General features: G+C 43.3%; 2 protein-coding genes across 3 annotated transcripts in view; one reads left to right on the top strand and one right to left on the bottom strand.

The window, feature by feature from the left end:
* Window positions 1–10,011, top strand: part of LOC129184698 (low-density lipoprotein receptor class A domain-containing protein 4-like) — a 39,233-nt gene extending 29,222 nt beyond the window's left edge. The window contains exons 4-5 of one of the 2 annotated variants that reach the window (XM_054780876.1): window positions 1,080–1,130; window positions 2,483–10,011. In XM_054780876.1, coding sequence (XP_054636851.1) covers window positions 1,080–1,130; window positions 2,483–3,022 — 591 coding nt within the window. In that variant the 3' untranslated portion in view covers window positions 3,023–10,011. The remainder of the gene's footprint in view (window positions 1–1,079; window positions 1,131–2,482) is intronic. The other variant, XM_054780875.1, reaches the window with a different exon arrangement.
* On the bottom strand, window positions 7,006–21,626 carry fam210aa (family with sequence similarity 210 member Aa). Its single transcript, XM_054780874.1, has 4 exons — window positions 21,503–21,626; window positions 15,418–15,871; window positions 15,231–15,342; window positions 7,006–14,072 (listed from the first exon to the last, which is right to left on the bottom strand). The coding sequence occupies exons 2-4, from the start codon at window positions 15,834–15,836 to the stop codon at window positions 13,761–13,763; spliced, it is 843 nt and encodes a 280-aa protein (XP_054636849.1). The 5' UTR covers window positions 15,837–15,871; window positions 21,503–21,626; the 3' UTR covers window positions 7,006–13,760.
* Between the last annotated feature and the right edge of the window lie 1,860 nt (window positions 21,627–23,486).

Here is a 23,486-nt window from a genome sequence, read left to right as displayed (position 1 = left end):
ACGTATACCCATGTGTGTGCTTTACATGTGCTTAGCGATACGTGGGTCAAGCACATTTGGGGGCGTAAACCTGGATTGTGAACAATGGCAATTGAAGAGAGAAGAGGAAGGTTCTGAAGCTGAATCTAATCTAACAATGATTTTACTGCAAATGTTGATCCCAAATCGGAGGAGAACGTCACCGTCAAGCTGGCAGGTGGGTGTGGAAAGGGAGGGGAGCGAGCCGTGTGCCAGAAATAGACCTTTTCATGGGCGTATCAGTTAGTCGTCCATTATTTGCCATTCGCTATTTATGTAAATATTACATAATAATAATAACAATTATAATAATAATCATAATGATACTGGGGCGCGCGGCGGCCTAGCGGTTAGCATGTTGGCCACACAGTCAGGAGACGTGGAAGATGTGGGTTGGAATCTCCGTAGGGCATCTCTGTGTGGAGTTTGCATGTCCTCCCCCGCGTGTGAGGGTTTTCTCCGAGTACTCCCACATTCCAAGCACATGCAGGCAGGTTCAAAAAGGAAATAAATACATTTTGAAGAAAAATTTAAAAATAGAAAAAATAGAAAAAAATAAATAATAATAAAAAAGAGAGTCCAGTTGGAAAAACTAAATCAATAAATAAATAAAATTTACAAAATACATAAATAGCAAAGATAGAAAAATGTAACTTTTTTTCCCCCAAGTTTTTAAACTTTCTTGTTAAATAGTTTTACATGTTCTTATTGTAATATTATGACTTTATTTACACAATAGTCAAGCTTTTTCACCAAAAATGTTTATTTTTCCTCATAATTTTACCACTTTTTCTCGTTAGATTGCAAGTTTTTCCTCTTAATATTTAGACTTTTAAATTATTGCTGGTTTCTCCATTTCTGCTGGCTTTTTTTTATCTTGTAAATTTTCCCATAATTGACTTTATTCCCATAATATTTTGACTTCATTCATAACATTAAAACTTTTTCAAAAATGAGAAATGTTCCAAAAAAGCAAACCAAAATTTTTACTTGAATATTTCAACTAAAATGAGGTTCTTTTTCCTGATAATGTCATAAAGTCTTTGTTGCTTTTTGCGTAGGATGGATGTCTGTGGCCGTCAGACAGCAACTGTGGACAAGGAGCCTCTGAGGTAAGACACTGAAACGCTCAATTTTCTTGCACACGCTCACTACATCAACTAAAACAGTCCAAGTCCCGAAATACTTTGGCCTTTCCATGGTTTCAGCTGTGGTTTGGCGACACCTACTGGCCGCAATCATTCATTGATTTGAGTTTGTGACACAGTTGGGCACACAAATGGAACGATACACGGCATATTGGATGCTTTTTGCTACGGAATACTTTCTAACATGGAGACTATGTGTCTGTAAGTAATGTGCAACTATAATGGATAGTCATACACATGCATGACTATTCATCTGTTTTCATTCATTTCTGAAGAGAAAAATGACGTTTTGCAGTTAAAATAGGGCTTTTTGATATGTTTCTACACATGGGGATGCATCCAGGCGTCATGTCACGTAAGAAAAGTGTCCGAAAGAGCGTTGCTCCGCCCCCAGCCACTAGACAAAGCTGCTAAAAATATCAATATAAGACAACACCAATCACATAGTTTCTGACTTGTTGCTATGAGAAGATCTTCATAGTGCTGGTGTCTGAGGGTCCTGAGAGACCTCCAGCCTGTGTGTGTGTGTGTGTTATTAATCAGCAGCACCTCCCCTGACACCGTCTAGACAGCCGTCTGAGAGCAGGCCTGCTTGGCTATGCTCCATCAGCTCTTGCTGTCCTTTCTCTCCTTTCGCTTCCTCATCTCATTAGCGTCCACAAGCTCTTTTCTTGTGCTTCCGCTACTGCAGTGGTGCCCAACGTGCGGCCCCAGGGCCATTTGCGGCCCCCGGTACATTCTAAAAATATTGTTCAATAAAAAATAAGCAATGACAGCAGCAGAACGTGGAAAAATCAGCAGTCATTTTACAAGAAGAAAGTCCAAATATTAAAAGAAAAATCAAATGAAACATTGTGTAATATTATGTGGAAAAATAACATGATTTTTATAGCAAACATAACAAAATAAGGTTGTCATTTTTGGAAAATTAGTTGGGGGGAAAACGTTATAATATTAAGGGAAAGTCATATCATGAGAAGAAAATTCATGAAGATTATTTAAAAATAAAGTTGAAATATTTGGGGAAAAAAAACATCAAAAATGAGGAGGAAAGAGCAAAGAGTGACGTTGATCTTAAAGGGATAGTTGGGATTTTTTGACATGAAGTTGTATGCCCCCCCACCCCCATCAGCAGTGTGGTACATCAACATTGACTTGACATAAGTGACACGTGCACCACATGGACTAGGCGGGTACCTGTTGCGTAAGTGTGAATGTGGGCTTCCCAGCATGCTTTGCGACATGTCTGCGTAAGAATACTGCATCAAATATTTCATCCTCATTTCTTCGTCTCTCTGGCATCATGCTCCCCCCAGGCCAGGGATCGCTACACCGCTCCTGCCTTCATTCACCGAGACCGCTTCAGCCGCTTCCAGCCCACCTACCCGTACCTGCAGCACCAGATCGACCTGCCACCCACCATCTCGCTGTCGGACGGCGAGGAGCCCCCACCGTACCAGGGTCCCTGCACCTTGCAGCTTCGCGACCCCGAGCAGCAGATGGAACTCAACAGAGAGTCGGTCAGGGCGCCGCCGAACCGGACCATCTACCACAGCGACTTGATCGACATTGGGGCTGGCGGGGGCTCTGGAGGTCCGAGGCCGCCGAGCAGTAACTCCGGCATTAGTGTAGCCAACTCCAGCAGTCACGGGCGCATGGAGGGGCCCCCGCCCGCGTACAGCGAGGTGATTAGCCAATACCCCGGCTCAACCTTCTTTCTACACCAGCAAAGCAATAACCAGAGAGTTGGGGGCTGCGGGGGGCCTGAGAGCAGGACGATCCGGCAGCAGAACCAGTCCGAAAGCACAATAGTACCTGCCGAGGCGAAGGCCGGCCAACCTGAGGATCTGGTGTGAGGAAAAGAGCACGTGGGACCACCCAAAGAACTCTTGACCTTGGTCTTACCTTGGTCTCTCTCGCTGTCCCTCGTCCCCCATGCACAAATTAGCAACAACAAATCAAGGAAAGACTCTCTCATTCACCTTCTGATGTCCTGCAGGATTACGCGCTGCCTGAAGTGCATGAAGACTTGATCCTCATTGGGGGAAACTTTGTCCCCCCCCGGACTTTTTGGACAGGGTCTGTGCACAAAGCCAGGGCCTCAGTGGATGGCAAACACGCTCGGTGCCAAGGGAGAGGAACGGTTCAGAAGTGATCTAAAAGTTGCACTATCTTTTTGTCGTAACCGAACAAGGGAAATGTTTCATTCAGTTTTCTGTTTGGCCAATGGACTCGAGCCCCAAATGCATTTAGGGAGCAAAGAACAAGCATTGTAAGCGTAAGTCTTTGTCACGGTAAAGAAATACTCCAACCCAGCCTACCATGTGACGGGTCGTCCCCTGGCCTGATGGTTGGAACCTCATCTGCCTCACAACACTTGCTGTGTGACCAACCAGCCCGCATTCTAACTAGCCGAGAACTCCTTAGCACGGGGGTGTCCAAAGTGCGACCCGCAGCTTGCTGTTTATTGGCCCATGGCATGCATAATGTATGAATCATGAATGTGATCTTTTTCATGTACAAAATGTGTCCTTTCATTTGTCCGTCTGCGGACACCCCTGCCTTACAACACCACAATCCTGGTGTGGGTCACCCAACTCTTATCGTGAGGACAAATACCGTCAATAAATCAATACATCTTAGGTCGTGCTTGGGCCCCCACCCTAAAGTCCACCACATTCGGGTAGCGTGCGTGCTCTTGATCCGTGCCCAAGTTCCCTACGCTTCCCGTCCTCTGGCGTGACACGTGCGCACGCTCGGCATAGCTGCATTGCAATCGCTCCTCTGCAGTCACTTTTCATAAACCTTCATAATAGAAAGCTTCCAAATGAGTCCGCCCTCCCCAATGCGGTGGATCCTTACTATTCACATTCGCAACCCCGCAAATTTGAACATTTTCCATCCATCCATCTTCCTTCGCTTATCCAAGTTTGGGTCGCGGGGGCAGCAGCCTAAGCTGAGAAGCCCAGACTTCCCTCTCCCCTGCTTCTTCGTCCAGCTCCTCCTAGTGGATCCTGAGGTGTTCCCAGGCCAGTTGAGAGACGCAGTCTCTTCAACGTGTCTCAGGTCTTCCCCGAGGCCTCCTACCAGTCAGACGTGCCCTGAACACCTCCCCAGGGAGGCATCCGGGAGGCATCCTGACCAGATGCCCGAGCCACCTCATGTGGCTCCTCTCAATGCGGAGGAGCAGCGCTTCTACTCTGAGTTTCTCCTGGATGACAGTGCTTCTCCCCTTATCTCTAAGTGAGAGCCCAGACACCCTACGGAGAAAACTCATCTCGACCGCTTGTACCCGCCATCTTGTCCTTTGAGTCACTACCCAAAGCTCATGACCATAGGTGAGGGTAGGAACGTAGATCCACCGCTCGATCGAGAGATTTTCCTTTTGGTTCAGCGGACCGATGCAGAGTCCACATCACTGCAGAACCTTCCCTCACTCGTGAACAAGACCTCGAGTCCACCTGGGGCAGGACCTCACTCCCAACCCCCGGGTGCAATCCACCCTTTTCCGACTGAGAACCATGGCCTCGGGCTTGGAGGTGCTGAGTCTCATCCCGGATGAGGCCATCAGGACAACATCGTCTACAATTAGCAGAGACGAAATCCTAGGGCCCCCAAACTGGACTGCTAGAAATTTTATCCATGAAAATTATGAACAGAATCCTTGCATATTAGAACATCTTTTGCCAAAACATTTGTATTTGTGAGGAAACCCGCCATTTTGTGCTTTATTTTACATTGATTTGCTCTACGTGGGCAAAACTCACCAACCCAAATGCCTATGCGGGTATCGCTTACGCACTAATTTACATGGAAAACAATACCATTTTTTACTCACGTATAACCCACAAGGCATGCTGGGAAGTTACCCAGCATGCCTTGCCGGTAACCTCACTTGGTCGTCATTCCCCGTCTCTCTCCCCCCTGAACACACATACTACACATACGCATCCCAAATGTAACTCTGGAGGAGCGATCGCATTAGCGTTCCGAGGGATTAGTCTACATGGGGTTGAAGTGAAAGGGCTGAGGAGGGTTTAGAAATTCTAGCCTTGGTCTCTGCTCGTTGTTGCCGTCTCCTCCACTCTGCTTTGTCTCTTCTTTCCAGCTTGCTTCCATCGGATACCCGACCAGCCCCCACACAGCGCTAACGTCCGTGTGCTGGATAACGCCGAATCAGCCAAACCCCTCGAATGCAAGCAGAGACTGTATCTCAAAAGCGCCATGCTCGTACAACAAGTATTTCTTTGTAGTACTTTGATTGTCCACAGGACACGTGCAATGATGGCAAGAAGACCTTAACTGTGTCCAAACGCGTCCCATACGGTGTTGTGCTTCTACTAATCACGCGTTAGCTATACAGGAATTTCCATCGACTAGGATTCCTTGTTTAGAAATGGAATATTTTCTTAGTTAGAGCAGAGGAAACCTGTTCTAAATGTGCTTTTTAACATGATTAGAGACCTCTAGACATGAAATAACACCCCTATAGTCACCTTTACACTCCTATTACCCAATACAGGAGACATAAGAGAAAATAAGACATAATATAGACTCACATGTTCACCTTCTTCAATAGACTCACACGTCCACCTCCTTGTTTTCTGGACAGTACTTCCTGTGGGGGCTATCGTCTCATCAATGTAACATTACCGACACCTAGTGACCAGCGTAGAATACTACATATCACGTCTCGGAATGTCTTACAGTATATTTTGATTTACTTCACTTAGCCATTTTTATGCTTGAAACGGCTTCATTTAGGAACAAAAAAACATCACATTTGCTTCAATACGCATATTTTTGGGCTAATAATAGGCCGTATTCAACCATGAAACTGTGATTTATTCATGTTTGTTTGACAAGTGTGATTGAAGCGAGTGAAGCCGTGAAATTTGAAGCGCGAAGCGGCGAGGGATTACTATGCTGCGCGGGCTGATTTAAAAAAAAAAAAAAAAAAAAAAAGAGCTGTGGGTGGAAAATGTCCCTGGGGCTTGCATCGGTTGTTCCAGCATATGGACGGTATCGGCATGGAGGCCTTAACGAGCTGAGAATCCGAGTTATTGTAAAGTAGTAAACGCTCACGTCTGACTGAGAATATTTTTGTCAGTTGAAACGGATTCTTAACGCGTCCGTGTGTGTGTGTGTGTGTGTGTGTGTTTGTGTGTGTGCGCGCGCGCTACATTGCTGCTGCTATTGCTGTTGCTGCTACTTGTTGCTTCCTGGTGCACATTTCTTTCTTATCGCTGTTGATTTTCCCTGCTTTTCTTCTGTCCACTCGGCGGTGGCGTGTACATTTCCTGCAAGGAGTTTTGCATGTTACAATTACGTGTGTGTTGGTTTTGTTTTTTGTTTGTTTTGTTTTTTAAGGTGCCTCATGTTCACGTTTGAGCAGACGACGGAGGAGTGAGGTCGAGCTGCGCCTTGGAATCTTGACGGGACGCTTTCTTGTGGGCAGTTGCAGTATCTTGCCTCAAGGGGGCAGTGTGACATGTCAGTTCTCGTACAAATGTGGCCTCAGTGTACAAGAGAGTCTATTTTTGCAATGTCACCTCAAATCCTTTCCACAAAATGTGTGTGTGTGTGTGTGTGTGTGTGTGGAGCAGACATAGGAACCACTTGCACTCAAAAAAAAGCTCCCACCTTCGTTGTGCCTGACTTCCAACGGTGCTTTTCTGTTTGTTTGTAAGGTGCTGTATAGAACTTGAATATATATGATGCACATGTCCTGCCCAATGGGTAGAAATGTTGTGAATAATGTCATATATATATATATATATATATATATATATATATAATGTACACACAATATAAGACTTTCAAGAAGGCAGTGGCACATTTTTAAAAGGCCAAACAGTCAAATGTGTGTGTGGTTTGTTTTTGTTTTTATTTTAAAGACGGTATGCTTAGAATTTGCTTAGTTAATATTTTGCTCCATACAGGGTGTCTCTAAAGTCCGGACATAAAATATACATATATACAAACGTTCAATTTCATTCACAATGAATTAGTAAACATATATGTTTTAATAATTCAAATGAAACATTTACGACAGGGGTTCAAGGTAATTATCAGTAAGCCTGTCACGATAATTTGATAAAGTGATAAATCAAACAATAAGAAAAACAGCTGTATAATTATGAGCCGTGGATAAATTGACGTGCAAGTGTGCGTGTGTTTCATCTGCTCTTCTGTCTGTGGCACACATGTTGGGCGACAAGAGGGTTCACTCTGCTTGTGTCTGTGCGCATTGGTTGTATATTGCAATGAACGGACAGAGTGAACCCTCATCTCATTCAGGTTCTTTGCGGAGGCGGGGCTACTAGTGAGTGGCTACAGAGTGCTAGCAGTTAGCCTCGTGAAGCAGCATACGCTAACATGAATGCAGGCGCTGAGGCGATGGTTTCAACAGCGACAGTGTGGGAACATATGGGTTTTAACTGAGGCGTTTAGTCGGCAAATATAAACAAAACAGTGAAAATGGTGCGCGCTCACAGTGTCCCTGGCTACATTGCGAAAACATACTGTACATACGGTACAGGCAACTTCTGTGTCAAAGCTCATGTCTCACACACGTGCAAGTACACTATACTTGAGTACCATCTAGTGGTTCAAATGTGAATTACACCATGAAAATAATGGTGTCAAAAAATAAAGACATCAATTATTGATAATTAGTAGCACAATTATCAACCGGCAAAATGTATCGTGACAGGCCTAATTATCAGGATTTATGACGTCATACCGATAAATCCTACAACATTAAAAATAGCTCCTATAACAGGTAATTAAAAAAAAAAAAAACGCTCCAGAGGCGAGATATGGTGCGGGTGCACAAATAAAGCGCTCCTTTTTCCTCCTGCCGGTGACATTAACAGCCTGTTATAACTTCCCCTGAGCTCACTTGTAAACAAACGTTCACTTTCCCATGAAGATATTTCATGTGCTAGTTGTGTACCAAATGCTCTGTGATGAGGGGGAAAAAACCCACAAAAAACCTCATCGGCCACCTGAAACGCCAGCGCCATGATGTTTGAAAAGTGCAAAAGGTTTGCCGGAAACCTCCGTCGTGTCACACCGGCTACTCGGAGTGTGTGCCCGAATACAGTCTACCTTGCTGGGCCACAGCAGGTGGCTCCTCCCCCTCTATATTCTGGTTCTCCTGATAGTGGTGATGTGGTAGTGGTAATGTCATATTTCATTAGGACAAATCAACAAATCCTAATTTGCTGCAGTCCTTCTTGCCTCCAGGCGTGGACAAACTACACTTACATCTCAATAAAGTAGATCTAAGAAAGTTATCGGTACCATATCGGTCTTGAGAAGCAGAAAGTTAGTCTGTATGGGTTTGTAAAAAAGATGTGGTGCATCTCTAATTTTGAAATAATATAATAAATAAACAATTAAAATGTAAAAAGTACCATGTATTTATTTTTCATATCAAATTCAGCTTTTTACATTTTTGCTAACTGGATAATACATGCATTTTCCCCCTACGTGTCCAGACTTGTTTTGGGACACCCTGCACAACCGTGTAGTGACAAGGATGAAAGGCCGATTCCACACTTTTCCTTTTCTAATATTCTTTGCTTTTAATAACACCGCAAAAATGATCTTTAAAGAATGCATTTATGACACGCACACGCACACGCTCACAAGCTAGCCTCACCACATTCCCCAAGACGGGGGTGTCCAGAGTGCCATCCATTGTCCGTCTGTAAACGCGCAACACTTACATTTTTCGTGACTCATTTGTAGATTTGCAAAATACATATTTTATAACTCAACACATTTTCTTGTGGGCAAATGATTTTTATTCACGTTTATTCAAAGTTTTTGATTCTACATCTAAAAATTGAACTCATTTTTGGCAAATATTAAAAAATATATATACATATACTGTATATAATCGATTTTTTTTTTAATGATCCTTGAATATCCAAATCCAGGCGAATAACATTCTTCTAACTTTTCGATACAGTAATCCCTCCTTTATGGCGGTTGGTAGGTTCCAGAATGCAAAGTAGGATTCCTTATTTATAAACCAAATATTTTTGTAGTTACAGCATAGAAAACCTGTTCATGACCTGCTGAACAGTTTTGAACATGATTAGAGCCCTCTAGACATGAAATAACACCCCTATAGTCACCTTTACACTCCTATTAGCCAACATAGGAGACACAAGAGAAAATAAGACATAACAGACACACACAGGTTAGCATTGAGAGTTTGTTTATTTACTTCCTGTTTCTGTACAGTACTTCCTGTGGTGGCTACTGTCTCATCGACACCTAGTGACCTGTGTAGGACACTACATATCACAGTCTTTGAATGCGCCCTTTATAAGGGGATTTTACTGTCATTCAACTGTCATTTTTATGCTTGCAAATGCTTCATTAGGCCAAAAACATGTAAAATTTGCTTGAATATGCATATTTTTGACCGTGCTCAGCGCCAAGCGACGAGGGATTACTGTAGTTTCCTTTTCCGTGTGGCGCTAATCATCCTTGGAAGTGTTCTGATTTTGGCCATTTTTATGTTTTTTTTTTGTTTGTATTTCTAAATAAGCGCCAGGTCAGAAATGGCCCCCGGGCCGGACTCTGGACACCCCGGTCTACGCAGAATGCCCCGTCTCCCCACGGAAAAAGGGCTCATTCTCTTCTCGTGTGTGTGTGAAAATGAAAGCTAACCCATCGTACGCGTTTCCTTCCCTCCTGTATTATTTTCTACCCCCTGCTGTAAAAGACTGGCTTCATATTTGAGTGTTGACGTCCTTTAAAGACAACACAGCAGTGCATTATTTCCTCTTCAGAGCACCAAATAAATGGCAGTTTGTGTACTTTTACTTTAGTTCTGTTGGCTCTCCTTGTTCTTGGGAAACTCAGTCTTTGTTTCGTTCCTGCGCGGTTGTGAAGAACTCACTTGGAATCGGTTTTTAAATCTCACCGTTTCTGTTCGGTTATACTGAAGCGCTGTACGTCCGTCAGTACGCGTCAGTAAATATACTGCGTACACGGTGTACTTAGTTCCCGAGGGTGTAGCACTGTTCCAACTTACCGGAAACGCCAATTACAACATTGACCATCTTCTTCCGCTTCTACGGATGACCCCTACGATGACCCCCCCCTACGATGACCATTTTGACAGCAACATCCTGGTACCGGCAGCGCTGTAATGCTCAGTCATGATGGGAAACGGCCTTCCTTTTGCCGACTCCAGTTCGTACGAGTCAGTGGGGTACGCGATTGACACCAGTAAAATTCAGGCTGGTATCGGTGATACCGATCGTTTGCAAATTCCCCAACGCGTCTGGTGCATTTTAAGACACACACGTGTGTATGTTGTTTTTATGAGCTACGCTGTACCTACATTGGAGTTTGTATTCACCTGTAGACCTTTACAGGTGTACTTTGTATACAGAGTCATTGTGTCCTTCTCCACTTTCCAATACTCGCACGTCCTTTTTTTATTTGATTTCTTTCACTAAAACGGAACTGACTAAAACAAGGCGAAAATGTTTGTCATTTTTGAAGCTTCTGGGATGAGACTTGGCACCTCCAAAATCTGAGGTCATGGCTCTCAGCTGGAAAAAGGGTGGACTGCACCGTCGCATCGGGACTGGGGTCGTGCAACAGGGGGAGGAGTTCGACTACCTCAGGATCCAGTCCACGGATGAGGGAAGGCTGGAGCGTGAGATCACCCCGGCAAATTGGTGTGGGGTCCGCAGTAACGTGGTACCTACCCTCACGTATGGTCATGAGCTTTGAGGAGTGACCAAAAGAGCAAGGGCGCGCATACGAGCGGCCTAAATGAGTTTCCTTCATACGCTTCGGTGGCTCCAGGTAGAAGCAATGTGCAGCACACTTCCTCTCCTCTGAAATCATGCCAAAGTCTTCCTTCACAAAGTACTAAACTTTTGGAGAAAACACACACACACACACACAAAGCAAGTATTGTCCTTTGGAAAGGAACATAACGCACGCACGCACGCACGCACGCACGCACGCACGCACGCACGCACGCACGCACGCACGCACGCACGCACGCACGCACGCACGCACGCACGCACGCACGCACACACACACACACTGTTGATGGGCTTGTCTGTTTATTCATCTGCAGCTTGACTTCAACAGGATTTTTGCATCTCTTTCACGATGCTTGTTGATGCGTTTTTCCATCAACTCACTCACAATCATGTGAATTAGGGATGGGCGATACGGCCTACAATCCATACTGCGATTTACATGTACAGGAGGTTCCAAGTAGCGCTTCAAAACGCAAAAAGAAGAACTGGGAGTGAGACGAAATGAATGTTTAGGAGTAAGCAATTCATTGATTCAATTCAAGATCAAAAGTTTAAGAGCACAGCTTTTAAAAAGGCAAAATCTTTGCAAAAAGTGTGGATTGAATGTGATTTAGTGTCCGGTACTCACACGGTCATGATCTCTTGATGGCAAAGGCAAAACAGCTTTCTCTCTTTGAGGGCGGTGGGATTGTTGAGCTGCATAAGCAAGGCCTCTCGCAGCGCGCCATTGCTGCTGAGGTTGGACTCAGTAAGACATTTCATCATTTCAAACTTCTGAAAAACATCCTGAGGCTCATGGAGCAAAAAAGTCAAGTGGTAGACCCAAAAGAAATGAGCCGGATGATCCCATTGGCTGTCCGTCAAGACACGGGACCATCCTCGGCCCAAATGAAGGTTGTTACTGGTGCCGAGTGCAGTCCGATAACCATCAGACTTTTAAAAAGAAAAAAAGGTCTTCTCAGACCTCGTCTCCTTCAAGGCCACACAATTTCCCGTTTGGAATTAGCAGGAGAGCACCAAACATGGGACATTGAAAGGTGGAAGAAAGTTTTCCTGATGGCTTCCAACGTTACTGACATGACAAGAAGATCCCGCCTGAGATGTTTTCCACACGGCACAGTGGAGGGGGCGCCATCATGATCCTTCAATGGAACAATGGCGCGTCAGGTTGTGCAGGGGCGTCAAAGGGCAGCCAGCTATGTGCCGATGTTGCAGGGGGCATCCCTCACGACTGAAGGCCCTCGTCTGTGTGGTAATCATCTAATGCTTTTTCAACAGGACAACGCTGCACGTCACAAAGAGGAATAAGCTCACTCTTTTGGACCATCCTCAGTGTTCCCGTCCTCTAAATCCAATGGAGAACATTTGAGGATGGATTTTAAAAAATGGACATGAGTTCCAGACAGTGAAGCCATGTTCACCACCTGGAGCAACATTGCCACGAGCCTCCTGGAAACACTGGCATCAAGCATGCCAACCCCATTTTTTACCTCATTACCAAGAATGGCACAGCTCCTCATCACTCACTCCTTTTTATACATTTTATTTCCATTTTGGGGGGGGTTGGAGTTTTTTTGAGTTATGGACTGAAACCTTTGATCACCTAATGCTATTCTATTTCACTTTAATGCTTGTTTGCAATAAATTACTAACTCAAAACATTTTTTTGCCTCAGTTCCGTTTCTTCTTTTTGCATTTTAAAGCTCTACTTGGAACCTCCTTAATGTACATTCCTGCAGGTGTTCAACTGGTCTTAACATTTTGATGAAGCGTGTGCATCACGATATATTCTTTGGCACTGAAAGGATAATAGAAGCATCCTAAAAAGCGTGCAGGTTGTTTCTGGTTTACAGTTAGAGTAGATGCTCTACTATTTCCTTTCTAGACGCTTGTTCATTTACTTGCTCATTTCCTGTTCACAGCCCGTTCCTCGTGTTAGTGTCTTATTTTACCACTCAGCTATCCCTCGTCTTCCAGTTTCACAGAGACAATGATACCCGTTTGCCGCCATTGAGACGAGGATTGGTAAGTCAGGAGCAGCTCAGCACCACGAAGGACATGCTTCAGCTCCGCAGCTTGTTGCGGCCAGTCCGTCATTAAACTGCATTATCGCAACAGGCTGACAGAATTAAAAGCCCCGTCGTCGGCCAAATTGCTCATCGCATACCGTTGATATCGCCCATTCCTAACACGAATGAGTGCTGCTTGACAATGACGAGGATCATTAGATGATCTCGTTCTATTAAATACATGAGGCTGTAGCTTCGCTGCCATGAATTAGCTTTGGCTAGCAGATTAAAATACATTAGAGAAAGTGATTTTTTTTATTTCTACGTTGCAAAAGGACGCCAGGTGGTAGCCAGCCTTTAGAAGGCTTGGGGGTTGTGTGAGTACATGCTGTTGTGTAACCATTAGCTTCAAGTTGTATTTGCTTTGAGCCACCCGCTCAATGTGTCATGTTTCCCGCCATGCAGTGTTTCCCCAAGGTTTACAGCTTTGGGAGGGCGGGGGCACAAACAAGCCTGCTAATGCCATGTAGGGACAGTGAGTGGCTTCACCTAACTTTATACATTGTTGGTTTCAGCTGAGGAGGGGCAGCTGCTGCGTGGCACAACCGTGTGTGGACAATTAGCACATGAACTTAACAATACGCACAAGAGCCAGATGGTGGTGACACTTCAGGACCAAGTCTTACCTGTCTCAGAGGTGCTCCCAAATCACTCATCTTTTCACACCTTCACTGGCTCATTTATTGAGGCGTCACCTGCAATCATTTCTCATTTCTTCATTTTTCCTTCCTAAAAAATGCTTTTCCCTCCGATACCCTGTCTTTGGTTTCCTGTAGCTTCTCAGACAGCTTGTCCTTGGTCTCTTCCATTTTCTCAGAGAAGCGCCCTTTGGTTTCCTCCATTTTCTCTGAAAACCTTTCCTTTGTCTCCTCCATTTTTTCTGACAGTTTCTCCTTGGTCTCCTCCATCTTGTCCTGGATGTAGTCTTTGACCGGCGGCGGGGTGGATAGGTATCCGTGCTTCCGAAGGTACTGGACGGACAGAGACGTGCCGCCCAAAGTAACTGTATATCTGGCAGGCGTGGCAATCTACAAGAGGACAAAGACAGGCTGGTCACTACGTGAACACCAAACGGCTCACGAGGGGGATTAGAAAGGTCATCCAAGTCCAGCATTTCATACAGACCTCCAGGATTTCACAGTGTTGCCATCACGCAAATTCATCATTCCATCCCTGCACATTTTCACCAATCCGATTTGTCCCCGAGCAGCGCTTAGAACGTGCATGGCAGCTGTCTAACCAATCAAATGTGTCCCTGCACGGGGCTCCAGACTAACTTCTTTGAATAGGAGCACAGTGGACCCTAACTTCAAATTTTAGGAGCACGAGCAGAAAATGTAGAAGCATAGACCAAAATTGACTTGCAAAGTAAATATTCACACTTCCTCTCAATTTCACTGTATTACTATTAATAATACTGTAATACTGTAATACTATTAACCGTTTTCACGCACATCCACCCGCCTTTCTCTTCTTTGGTGCTTGTCTTTTTAGGAGTTCATTTGGGTTGACAGTCTAGACTAGCTAACTACTGGCCTCAAGTGTGGAGCACAAGTCTGTCAGCAACAGAAACACCAACACCTTGTTGCCAGGTCAACCAACCCGCCTGTTTTTGGGTTTTGTTTTTGTTTTTTTGCAAAAACAACCCAAAAACACAGCAGCAGTGGTGGCAGCTCCAATATGGAGCTTTACCTTTCGCTTGTGGCCTGAGGCGTTGTGAGCGAGTGTGTGGTGACGCTACTCGCTAGCCGCTGTGGTGTGGCGAGGTGTCACTACGCCAGTAAAGTGTGTCCCATTACATGGATTCTTATTTGCCTCTTTTTAGCTGTTTTCATATTTTTAGAAGGCACAGAAGACGTATTTGTTCATGTCTCACATAAGGACTGTGGATGATGGGCAATATTCCAAAAAAGTGCACTTTTCCTTTAAAAACACGCACTATTGGCGTCCACTTCACCACTTCCTGAATCTGCACTCGCTCTTTTCAGCCATAAATTCGCTAGATTAGAGCTGAGCTTGAAATATTTTCATATTAATGTTCCATTTCCATGATTTCATGTACTTGTATTAATCAAGCTCATACAGAACTCGCATGGAAGAATGTTAGAATCATTTGCGGGTTCCAAATGTATTTATTTTCTACGCTGCTTAGTATGCGTTGATGAAAATGCATGAAATGAAATGACCTTGTACATGGCGTAAGCAGTCAGAGCGTAACCGCTGGATGAGTCTTTCAAAAGCCCAACAAGTGATTCTGGTACACCAATCATCTCCAGGAACGGCACCACATTTACACCTCTGGAAGGGAGGGGAAAAAAAAAGGGAATTAATTGCACTACAGTGATTGTCAGAAATAAAATCATCAAGTCTTACTTCATAGCAGCATAGTAGAAGGTTCCAAACCAGACTGAGGACGTGAGGAGGTGCACAGGGATCATCACCTTCCCATACTGTTTGAAGGTCTTCTTAAATCTCTGAACGAGGCCGATGGACTTGTCCTGCAACGGGTCCACCTCCTCCGCTGTCTCTCGTTGATCCGGCGGCGTTTGAGGTGAAGAGCTGGAGTGCGTTTCCTCCCCTGAAGGCTGGTGTTTGGGCTGATGCGCTGCCATGCTGAACGATGATGTGGAAAACCGGTGCCAGCCCGTGTGAGGCGGAGGGGCTAGGCGTAGGAGAGCGCAACTGCAAAATGGCTGCGGCGGGTCCTGGACAGCGACACCCACCAACAACCGGCGCACCACCGACGCCCTTTGCAGGGTGCCACGGGTGAGGATGCACTGCATTAATGTCATGTTCTTCTTTTTCCCCCTTGTCACCTTCAGCAACACTGTGGACGGAGAGAAAAATAAAACATTTCAATTAGTAGCAATCAGTCCCTTTGTGAGCAGGGGGACCTTGCGGGAACTGCAGGATCTCAATCCACGACAGCAAAGTGTCTTCCTGATGCCGACTGTGCTCCCAACTCCCTTGACATCATCAACTGGCTCCTCCTCCCTCACCTTTCTCACAACAATCCCTACCCCACCCAGTGAAACCTTGCATGGAGATCGACTGTGACCCATGAATGTCCTGATTGAATCAGAACTGCTATTTAAACCGTCGTCTTTATCATCATTGGGACTTCACTAGACCAACCGACCAGGCTTCAAACAGGATGTTATCATCGGGTAGTGGCCACTCAGCTTAGTTCTACTAAAGTTCCTGGGGGCAAAAGGTGCACTGCAGCAAGAAGACAGGGGGGAAAAAAAAAATCATTCAAATCATCTACAACCAAAAACAAAAGAAATAACATATATATACACACAGTGTGTGTGTGTGTGTGTGTGTGTGTGTATATATATATATATAATATCAGCATATTGTGCAAGCTCTACAATAGGATGTACCAGGGGTGCCCAGTGTGAGGCCGCAGCACATTCTAAGAATATAATTTCACAACACTGACAAAAATCCAAAGTAGTTTATATAAGAAGGAAAAGTGGAGAATACCGTTGCAATATAACGTCATGATAGTCCACGCCAGTAAATCACCACTGCAAACACATTGGGAAAACTGCTTCTTTTAATTGCGTAACGTCTCCGAACTTAGGGGCCATCTACACGGAAACGCTTTCAGGTCAAACTGGTGAAGTATTTTATGGTTTCAGCCTCTCATCCACACGGGAACGCCGTTCTGGGTGACCTGAAACGCTGTTTTTTTTTTTTAAAAAAGGTCTTCCAGAGTGGGAAAATCTGAACTCGCCGGCTTGTCGTTTGTGTAGACAGCTCTACACGAGAACGATGACGTCACCTTGTCGCCGTCACGTGAGCTGTGACGACAAGCCAACATAATGTCTGAATATTTGGAAGGACATGAGTCACCACGGTCGACATTCTCCTGACACTTTGTCTCCAAAAGGACTCGTAGAAGTAATTCTAATTCTCCCAAGTATAGACGAGCCTTGGAAAGCGGAAGATGACGGACTTATGCGCGAAAAACAAAGATGGGAGTGCGTATATAGTGAGAATGATGTGAACGAGGCTTATAAAAACTTTCTTAATGTCTACATGAAGTGCTATAACAGACATTGTCCACTGAGAGAAGTATTTAATAAGCAAAGGAAGAGAAATCAGCCATGGATGACCAAGGGACTACTAAATGCCTGTAAGAAGAAAAATACACTATATAGGAGATTTATCATTCTAAAAACTAAAGAAGCAGAAAAAATATATAAAGCATACAAAAATAAGTTAAACATCCTGAGAGTGTGTAGGAAAGAATATTATAGTCAATTATTAATCAAGAATAAAAACAACACTAGAGCAACATGGGGCATTCTAAACAGTATTATATGGAACGGTGCAAAGAAAGACTACCCTCTTTATTTTATAGATAGAAATGATAAATATGATAATATGAATCAGGTAGTTGAAAAGTTCAACAATTACTTCGTAAATATTGGACCGGATTTGGAAACAAAGATCCCAAATTACCCACCAGTAGAAGAAAGAAATGAGATCATTGACAAGAATCCCAATTCCATGTTCCTCACTAACGTCACACAAAAGGAAATCATTGATATTGTCAACAAATTCAAAGCGAAAACATCAACCGATTGCAACGGAATAGAAATGGAAACGATAAAAAGGGTTATAAATGAGATTGTACAACCGCTAACGTACCTTAGCAACCTATCATTCCAGACAGGTCAATTCCCAAATAAAATGAAAATAGCTAAAGTAGTTCCAATCTTTAAAAATGGAAACAAACATCAATTCATAAATTACCGACCAGTGTCCTTACTGCCACAATTTTCCAAAATCATTGAAAAACTATTTAATAACAGGTTGGACAATTTTATTTAAAAAAATGAGTTACTCACGGAGAGTCAATACGGATACAGAAGCAACATTTCAACTTCCATGGCACTGATAGAACTTACAGAGGAAATCACCAATGCTATAGATCATAGAAAGTGCACGGCTGCAGTATTTATGGATTTAACAAAAGCCTTTGACACAATGAATCATGATATTCTAATCACTAAACTAGAAAGGTATGGAATCAGAGGGTTAGTCTTGAACTGGGTTAAAAGCTACTTAGCTGACAGGAGGCAATATGTGAAGCTAGGAGAACATACGTCCGAGGAGTTAAACATATCATGTGGCGTTCCCCAGGGGTCAATTCTAGGACCAAAACTATTCAATCTATATATAAACGACATCTGTAAAGTCCCAAGAGACCTAAAGCTAGTATTATTTGCAGACGATACAATCGCATTATGTTCTGGAGACAGCACACCAGAGCTAGTACAACAAATCACAGATGAACTAAATCTACTAAAAAGATGGTTTGATAAAAACAGACTATCACTGAACCTCAGTAAAACTAAAGTAATGCTATTTGGTAAGTGTAAAAAGGAAACGTACCAGCAAATACACATTGATGGTGTAGACATTGACAAGGCGAACGAAAATACATTTCTCGGGGTTATAATAGATGAGAAGATGAACTGGAAATCTCACATTAAAAATGTAAAACAAAGAGTGGCAAGAAACACCTCAATACTGAATAAAGCTAAATTTGTCCTTGACCAAAAAGCACTACATACGCTCTACTGTTCACTGATATTACCATATCTAACTTATTGTGCCGAGTTATGGGGCAATAACTATAAAAGTGCACTTCAGCCACTAACTGTGCTACAAAAAAGGTCACTCAGGATCATCCATAATGCTGCTTACAGAGAACACACAAACTCTTTATTTATAAAAATCACAATTATTAAAATTTGCGGATCTAGTAAACCTTCAGACGGCTAAAATTATGCATAAAGCAAACAATAACCTTCTACCGAAAAATGTAAAACAATTCTTATCAACAAGAGAGGAGAAATATGATCTGAGAGGAAAATTTAACCTAAAACACCTATATGCACGGACAACACTGAAAACTTTCAGCATTTCTGTATGTGGAATCAAGTTGTGGAATGGATTGAGTAAGGAACTCAAACAATGCACAACAATGAGCCATTTTAAGAAAAAGTACAAGCAGTTGATGTTCACAAAATACAAAGAAGAAGAGACCTGAACCACTGTGTACATACAATACAACATCTAACCATTACTATACTAACTATTAACTTTTCATTGTGGTGACTACATGGTCTGTACTCATTCATTGTCAATCAAACACTTCTTCAATCATTCTATCAGTTATCATTATGCCTGTAGCTTCCTTTTAGTAAGTGAAAACCTTGTTATGATCGCACTACATTGTCATGTAGCCTTACAAAGCATACCTGGAAGAACAAGAGGGAGTGAATGTATTGCAATTGATGTGAAGCTGATGAGGGGTAGGATTAAATAAGCTTTGCTTCTTCCTACTCCTTTTTGGACATGCAAAACTGTGAACTGTATTGTGTGATGTGCAACTGTTTGACTTGTATGCATGTTCAAGATGAATTAAAACCATGAACCATGAACCATGAACCATGAACCATGCATTCTTTCTTCTTCTATGCCATGTGGTTCCGTCTGCGTGTCTGTTCTCAGCGCCACAGGTTGGTGTGCCTTGTGTATTACATCCTTTTCACTCAGTGATGCGTTCCCGTCTGGATGCAACCGTTTACTAATCCGACAGTGGTGACGCCACTTTTTTTCCAACCTACCCACCAAAATAAAAACAACAGGGCCTGAGACCCACGGTGTCCAACAAAGAACCAGAGATGATCATTAGGGGTGCTCCTATCTATCAGCCACCGATCAGCATTGGCCGATTTCCGTGAAAAACCGAGCAGTGTAGTGTCTTGCCCTAACTAACGTCTTTGTCAGCGTCGTCCTCCCACTTTCCCCACAATAACAATCATGTCCGCCGTGTGGAACTTAACTACCGACACATGCCACGGAACTACATGTATTGTGCGGGGGCAGCACGTTAAAAAGTGCGGCATTTGAAGAAGAAACAAACTTAGTAATTACCCATTTTTTGGGCCCCTTGGCTGTCGAGGGACCTTGGAATTGTCCTGACTTTTCCCCTTTATACGGAACCCATGGCCAATAGCACTCATGAAAACATTGAAAAATGTATTATTTATCCATGTGATCGGTATCAGTCGATTTCAGTCCTGAATGATCGTATCGGAATGGGCAGCATAAAATCCTGATTGGAGCATCCCTGTTGATCCTCCATGCATTGGTGTCTTCCCGGGTAGACTATTGCAACAGCCTCTTAACATGTGTGAACAAGAGGGAGCTGGCTCAACCACAACCTGTTCAGAACGCTGCTGCCAGGCTTAATCCTTGTGCTCCTTTCCGAGCTTTACACGGCCAGGCCCCGGCATATGCCGCTTCCTCGATCCAGCTCTACGGCTCGGCTCCTGGCCCGAGGTCGGCCGGGCAGCACCTGCCGATGGTCCCTCACACCTTTTTTAGCACACGAGGTGACAGATCTTTTCAAGCACTGGCACCACGGCCTTGGAATGACCTCCCGCTGGCCCTCCTGTCCTGTAGAGACTTTTAAAACCCACTAAATACTTGGAGGAGGGGTGGGGGGGCAGCAGAAATGAACAAAAAGAGCTGGAATTTTGCAAGAATAAAGGCAATATTAAGAGGAAAAAAATTCATTCTGTCGAGAAAAAAGTTGCAATTTCACATGAATAAACTAGTAACATTATGAGAAAAAAAATGTCACTTTAGTAGCACAGAGTTGAAATATGAATGAAAAAACATTATTTTTAAGTTGTAATTTGAGAAACAACACAATGTTTGGAAAATCAGGTTGGGGAAAAAGTTACAGTATTATGGGAATAAAGTCAAAACTTTACAAGAAGAAAATTTATGAAGATTATGAGGAAAGTTTAATATTTGTACTGTACTAAGATCGATCATCATTTCAAAAGGCATACATTAACTCAATTGACTGAAGTTTCGATATTTTCATGCAAGAATGGATTTAAGAGCATAAAGTTCTGGTATCGGAAGTACCCATGTTTCAGTGTGGATCCGTACATCACTAGGAAGCACTGCTCATGGTGCCGACTTGAAATCCAATCTTATGAAGCCGCACGCCGCTACCGGACAGCCAACACGGCTCATTTATGCGACCACAAGCACATCAACGTCGTGCTGCTATTGCATATATGTGTTATATATTCCGGGCTTACGGACATCGTATCAACGTCTTACTCGTCCACATGGGCGCCATAATAAAGTTGACATTGGTCTGCTCGTCACTGCACAACGTGCGGGCGGCGGCTTCAATTTACCCAAAAATCTTGTCAACTAAAGTGTTCCAACGTCCTTTTGTTCGCTGTCGTGTCGCTGTATTTTATTGAGCCATATGTCAAACTGCTGCTAACTTTTGACTTTTAGCTCCTGGTTAGCTGCTTGCTAGCCGCTAACGTCCAGGTGATCGCAAATGTTGGCATGTATGTCTCGCTAACAAAACGCACTTTAATCACAAGTATAGTTCACTTACGGTTGCAGTTGTGTGTCGAAGGGCGTGAAACTGACTAATATTGAGGCCTGCGTGCCATGTCGACCTGCCTAAGCACGATGTCGGTCAAGCAGCACATTTGTGTTGCACTTACCCTACCGCGGTGCAGCTTGGGTATTGTAGTGCTAATCACGCCTACTTTTTATACCACCTTCGTCTCAGTACAGCCTCACAGTCATACTAAGTTTCTGCGTGCAAATAAATCGGATGTAACCCAGATCCAAAAGACAGTTTTATAAACTTCCTTACCGTAATATGTTTTTATTTTTGTACTTTACTATTCCTGCTAAGGATGACCTTTACAATATTTTCGAGAGAAAACTGATACTTTTACTCGGAACTATTAGCGGTGAGGATCGTCACTACTCGTTTATTTTCGTTTTGTTTCAGCAGCCAATGGCTGTAAGAACTCTAAGAACTCTGATGCCGCGCGCCAAGATAATGAAGAAGAAGACGTATGATTGGTTCTTTGTGTGAGGCGGCGATATAAACAGGAAGTTACTGGCTGTCTTGCAGCATTTCCTTATTGCCTTTGGTGAATGATAGACTATACGGAGTCCGGTCAACAATACAGATCATCAACCTAAAATAATACAAGTGCGCACATAAATACAAGACCAGGAAAGATGGACAGTGATTGAAGAATATAGGATTGATTTTACAATGATCAATATGGTTCTGAAAATGATCATTTGTAAATATCCTTGTTCACATGCTACATGACTTTTTCAATTTATTAATTTTGTTGTGTTGTGTTCCAAACAGATGTATTTATTTACTATATAGGAGATATATTTTATGTTTTATGTTAGGGCTAATAAATCAAATTAATTTAAAAAGCGCTTTTCAAAAAAAGTTCTAGTTGACTGCTGTTCAAAACCACTTTTACTTTTTACTGAAGTACATTTTAGTTTTGATACTTTAAGACATAAAGTCATTTTCCTGCAAGATGTCTTTAATTTCTCTCAATTGTGGCTTTTGAGTACTTTATATTTCCTCCAAAAATATTTATAATTCAAATGTTCTTTGTCATTATGTTTTAAAAATAATTATAATTATAATAAAAACCCAGTATGTCCTCTGGATGGCCTTATAACATAATGTATGCACATGGCAGGGTTGTATAACGGCTAGAAAAAGCGTTCCCTTGTTTATCGTGGTGGATAGGTAAAAAAAAAATGCAAAACTGCACTTGAAAAATTGGCGAAACAGTGAATCCGCAAAAGGTGAACCACAATGTAGTGAAGGAACACTGTACATCTGTCTTGTCCCTGCTAGGTTCCGTTACTTTATAGTCTGCATTTTATTTTGTTAAAGGTGCTGTCTGTAATGGTTGGGTACTGCAGTGGGGGCGCTAGCGTTCCAAAGTACTATACCTCACCCTCTTCCTGCCCCACGTAAAACACACAAAAGCATCAGGCAGCCAAGACTTGCAGTTATGCTGACAGAATTTTTGCAAAGCGGTCTCACGAACATGTCCACGTTACCATGCCAGTCGCTCCGTCCAGCACCTTCTGTTGCTGCAAAGTGCTCAACCAGCTGATTGATGAGTATTTTTACTTCAACACTTTGACTTGGGGGTCCAATCTACACAAACACAACACCCCTGTTACCAACTAAAACATGACACATTTATTCAGGCCGCAAACGGTCCCAGGAATGATCTTCCGGAACATGTGTGCCCAGAACTAGCGTGTGAGTGATCTAGCAGACTTTTGCATGAATGCCTCTTTTTGTATTCTATTACAAAGATCCAACAGTCTTCAATTGCAAAGGATTGATTTGGGAGGTATGAAGCAGGCGTTTCACACATGCATTGGTCATGGATGTCCACATCTTCACCCCAGGAAGAACAGGAGGTGCTGCAGAAGACTTCACAAGGCAGCTTTCACCATCAACGCAAAGTCTCGGCAACTAAATGGAAGCAATTATTGCAAATAAACCTTGTGACTTTTACGGCATGTTG

Source organism: Dunckerocampus dactyliophorus, chromosome 7, assembly GCF_027744805.1.
Source record: "Dunckerocampus dactyliophorus isolate RoL2022-P2 chromosome 7, RoL_Ddac_1.1, whole genome shotgun sequence".
NCBI lineage: Eukaryota > Metazoa > Chordata > Actinopteri > Syngnathiformes > Syngnathidae > Dunckerocampus > Dunckerocampus dactyliophorus.
The sequence above is the reverse complement of the archived record's forward strand: the minus strand, read 5'-3'. Positions and strand labels throughout refer to the sequence as shown.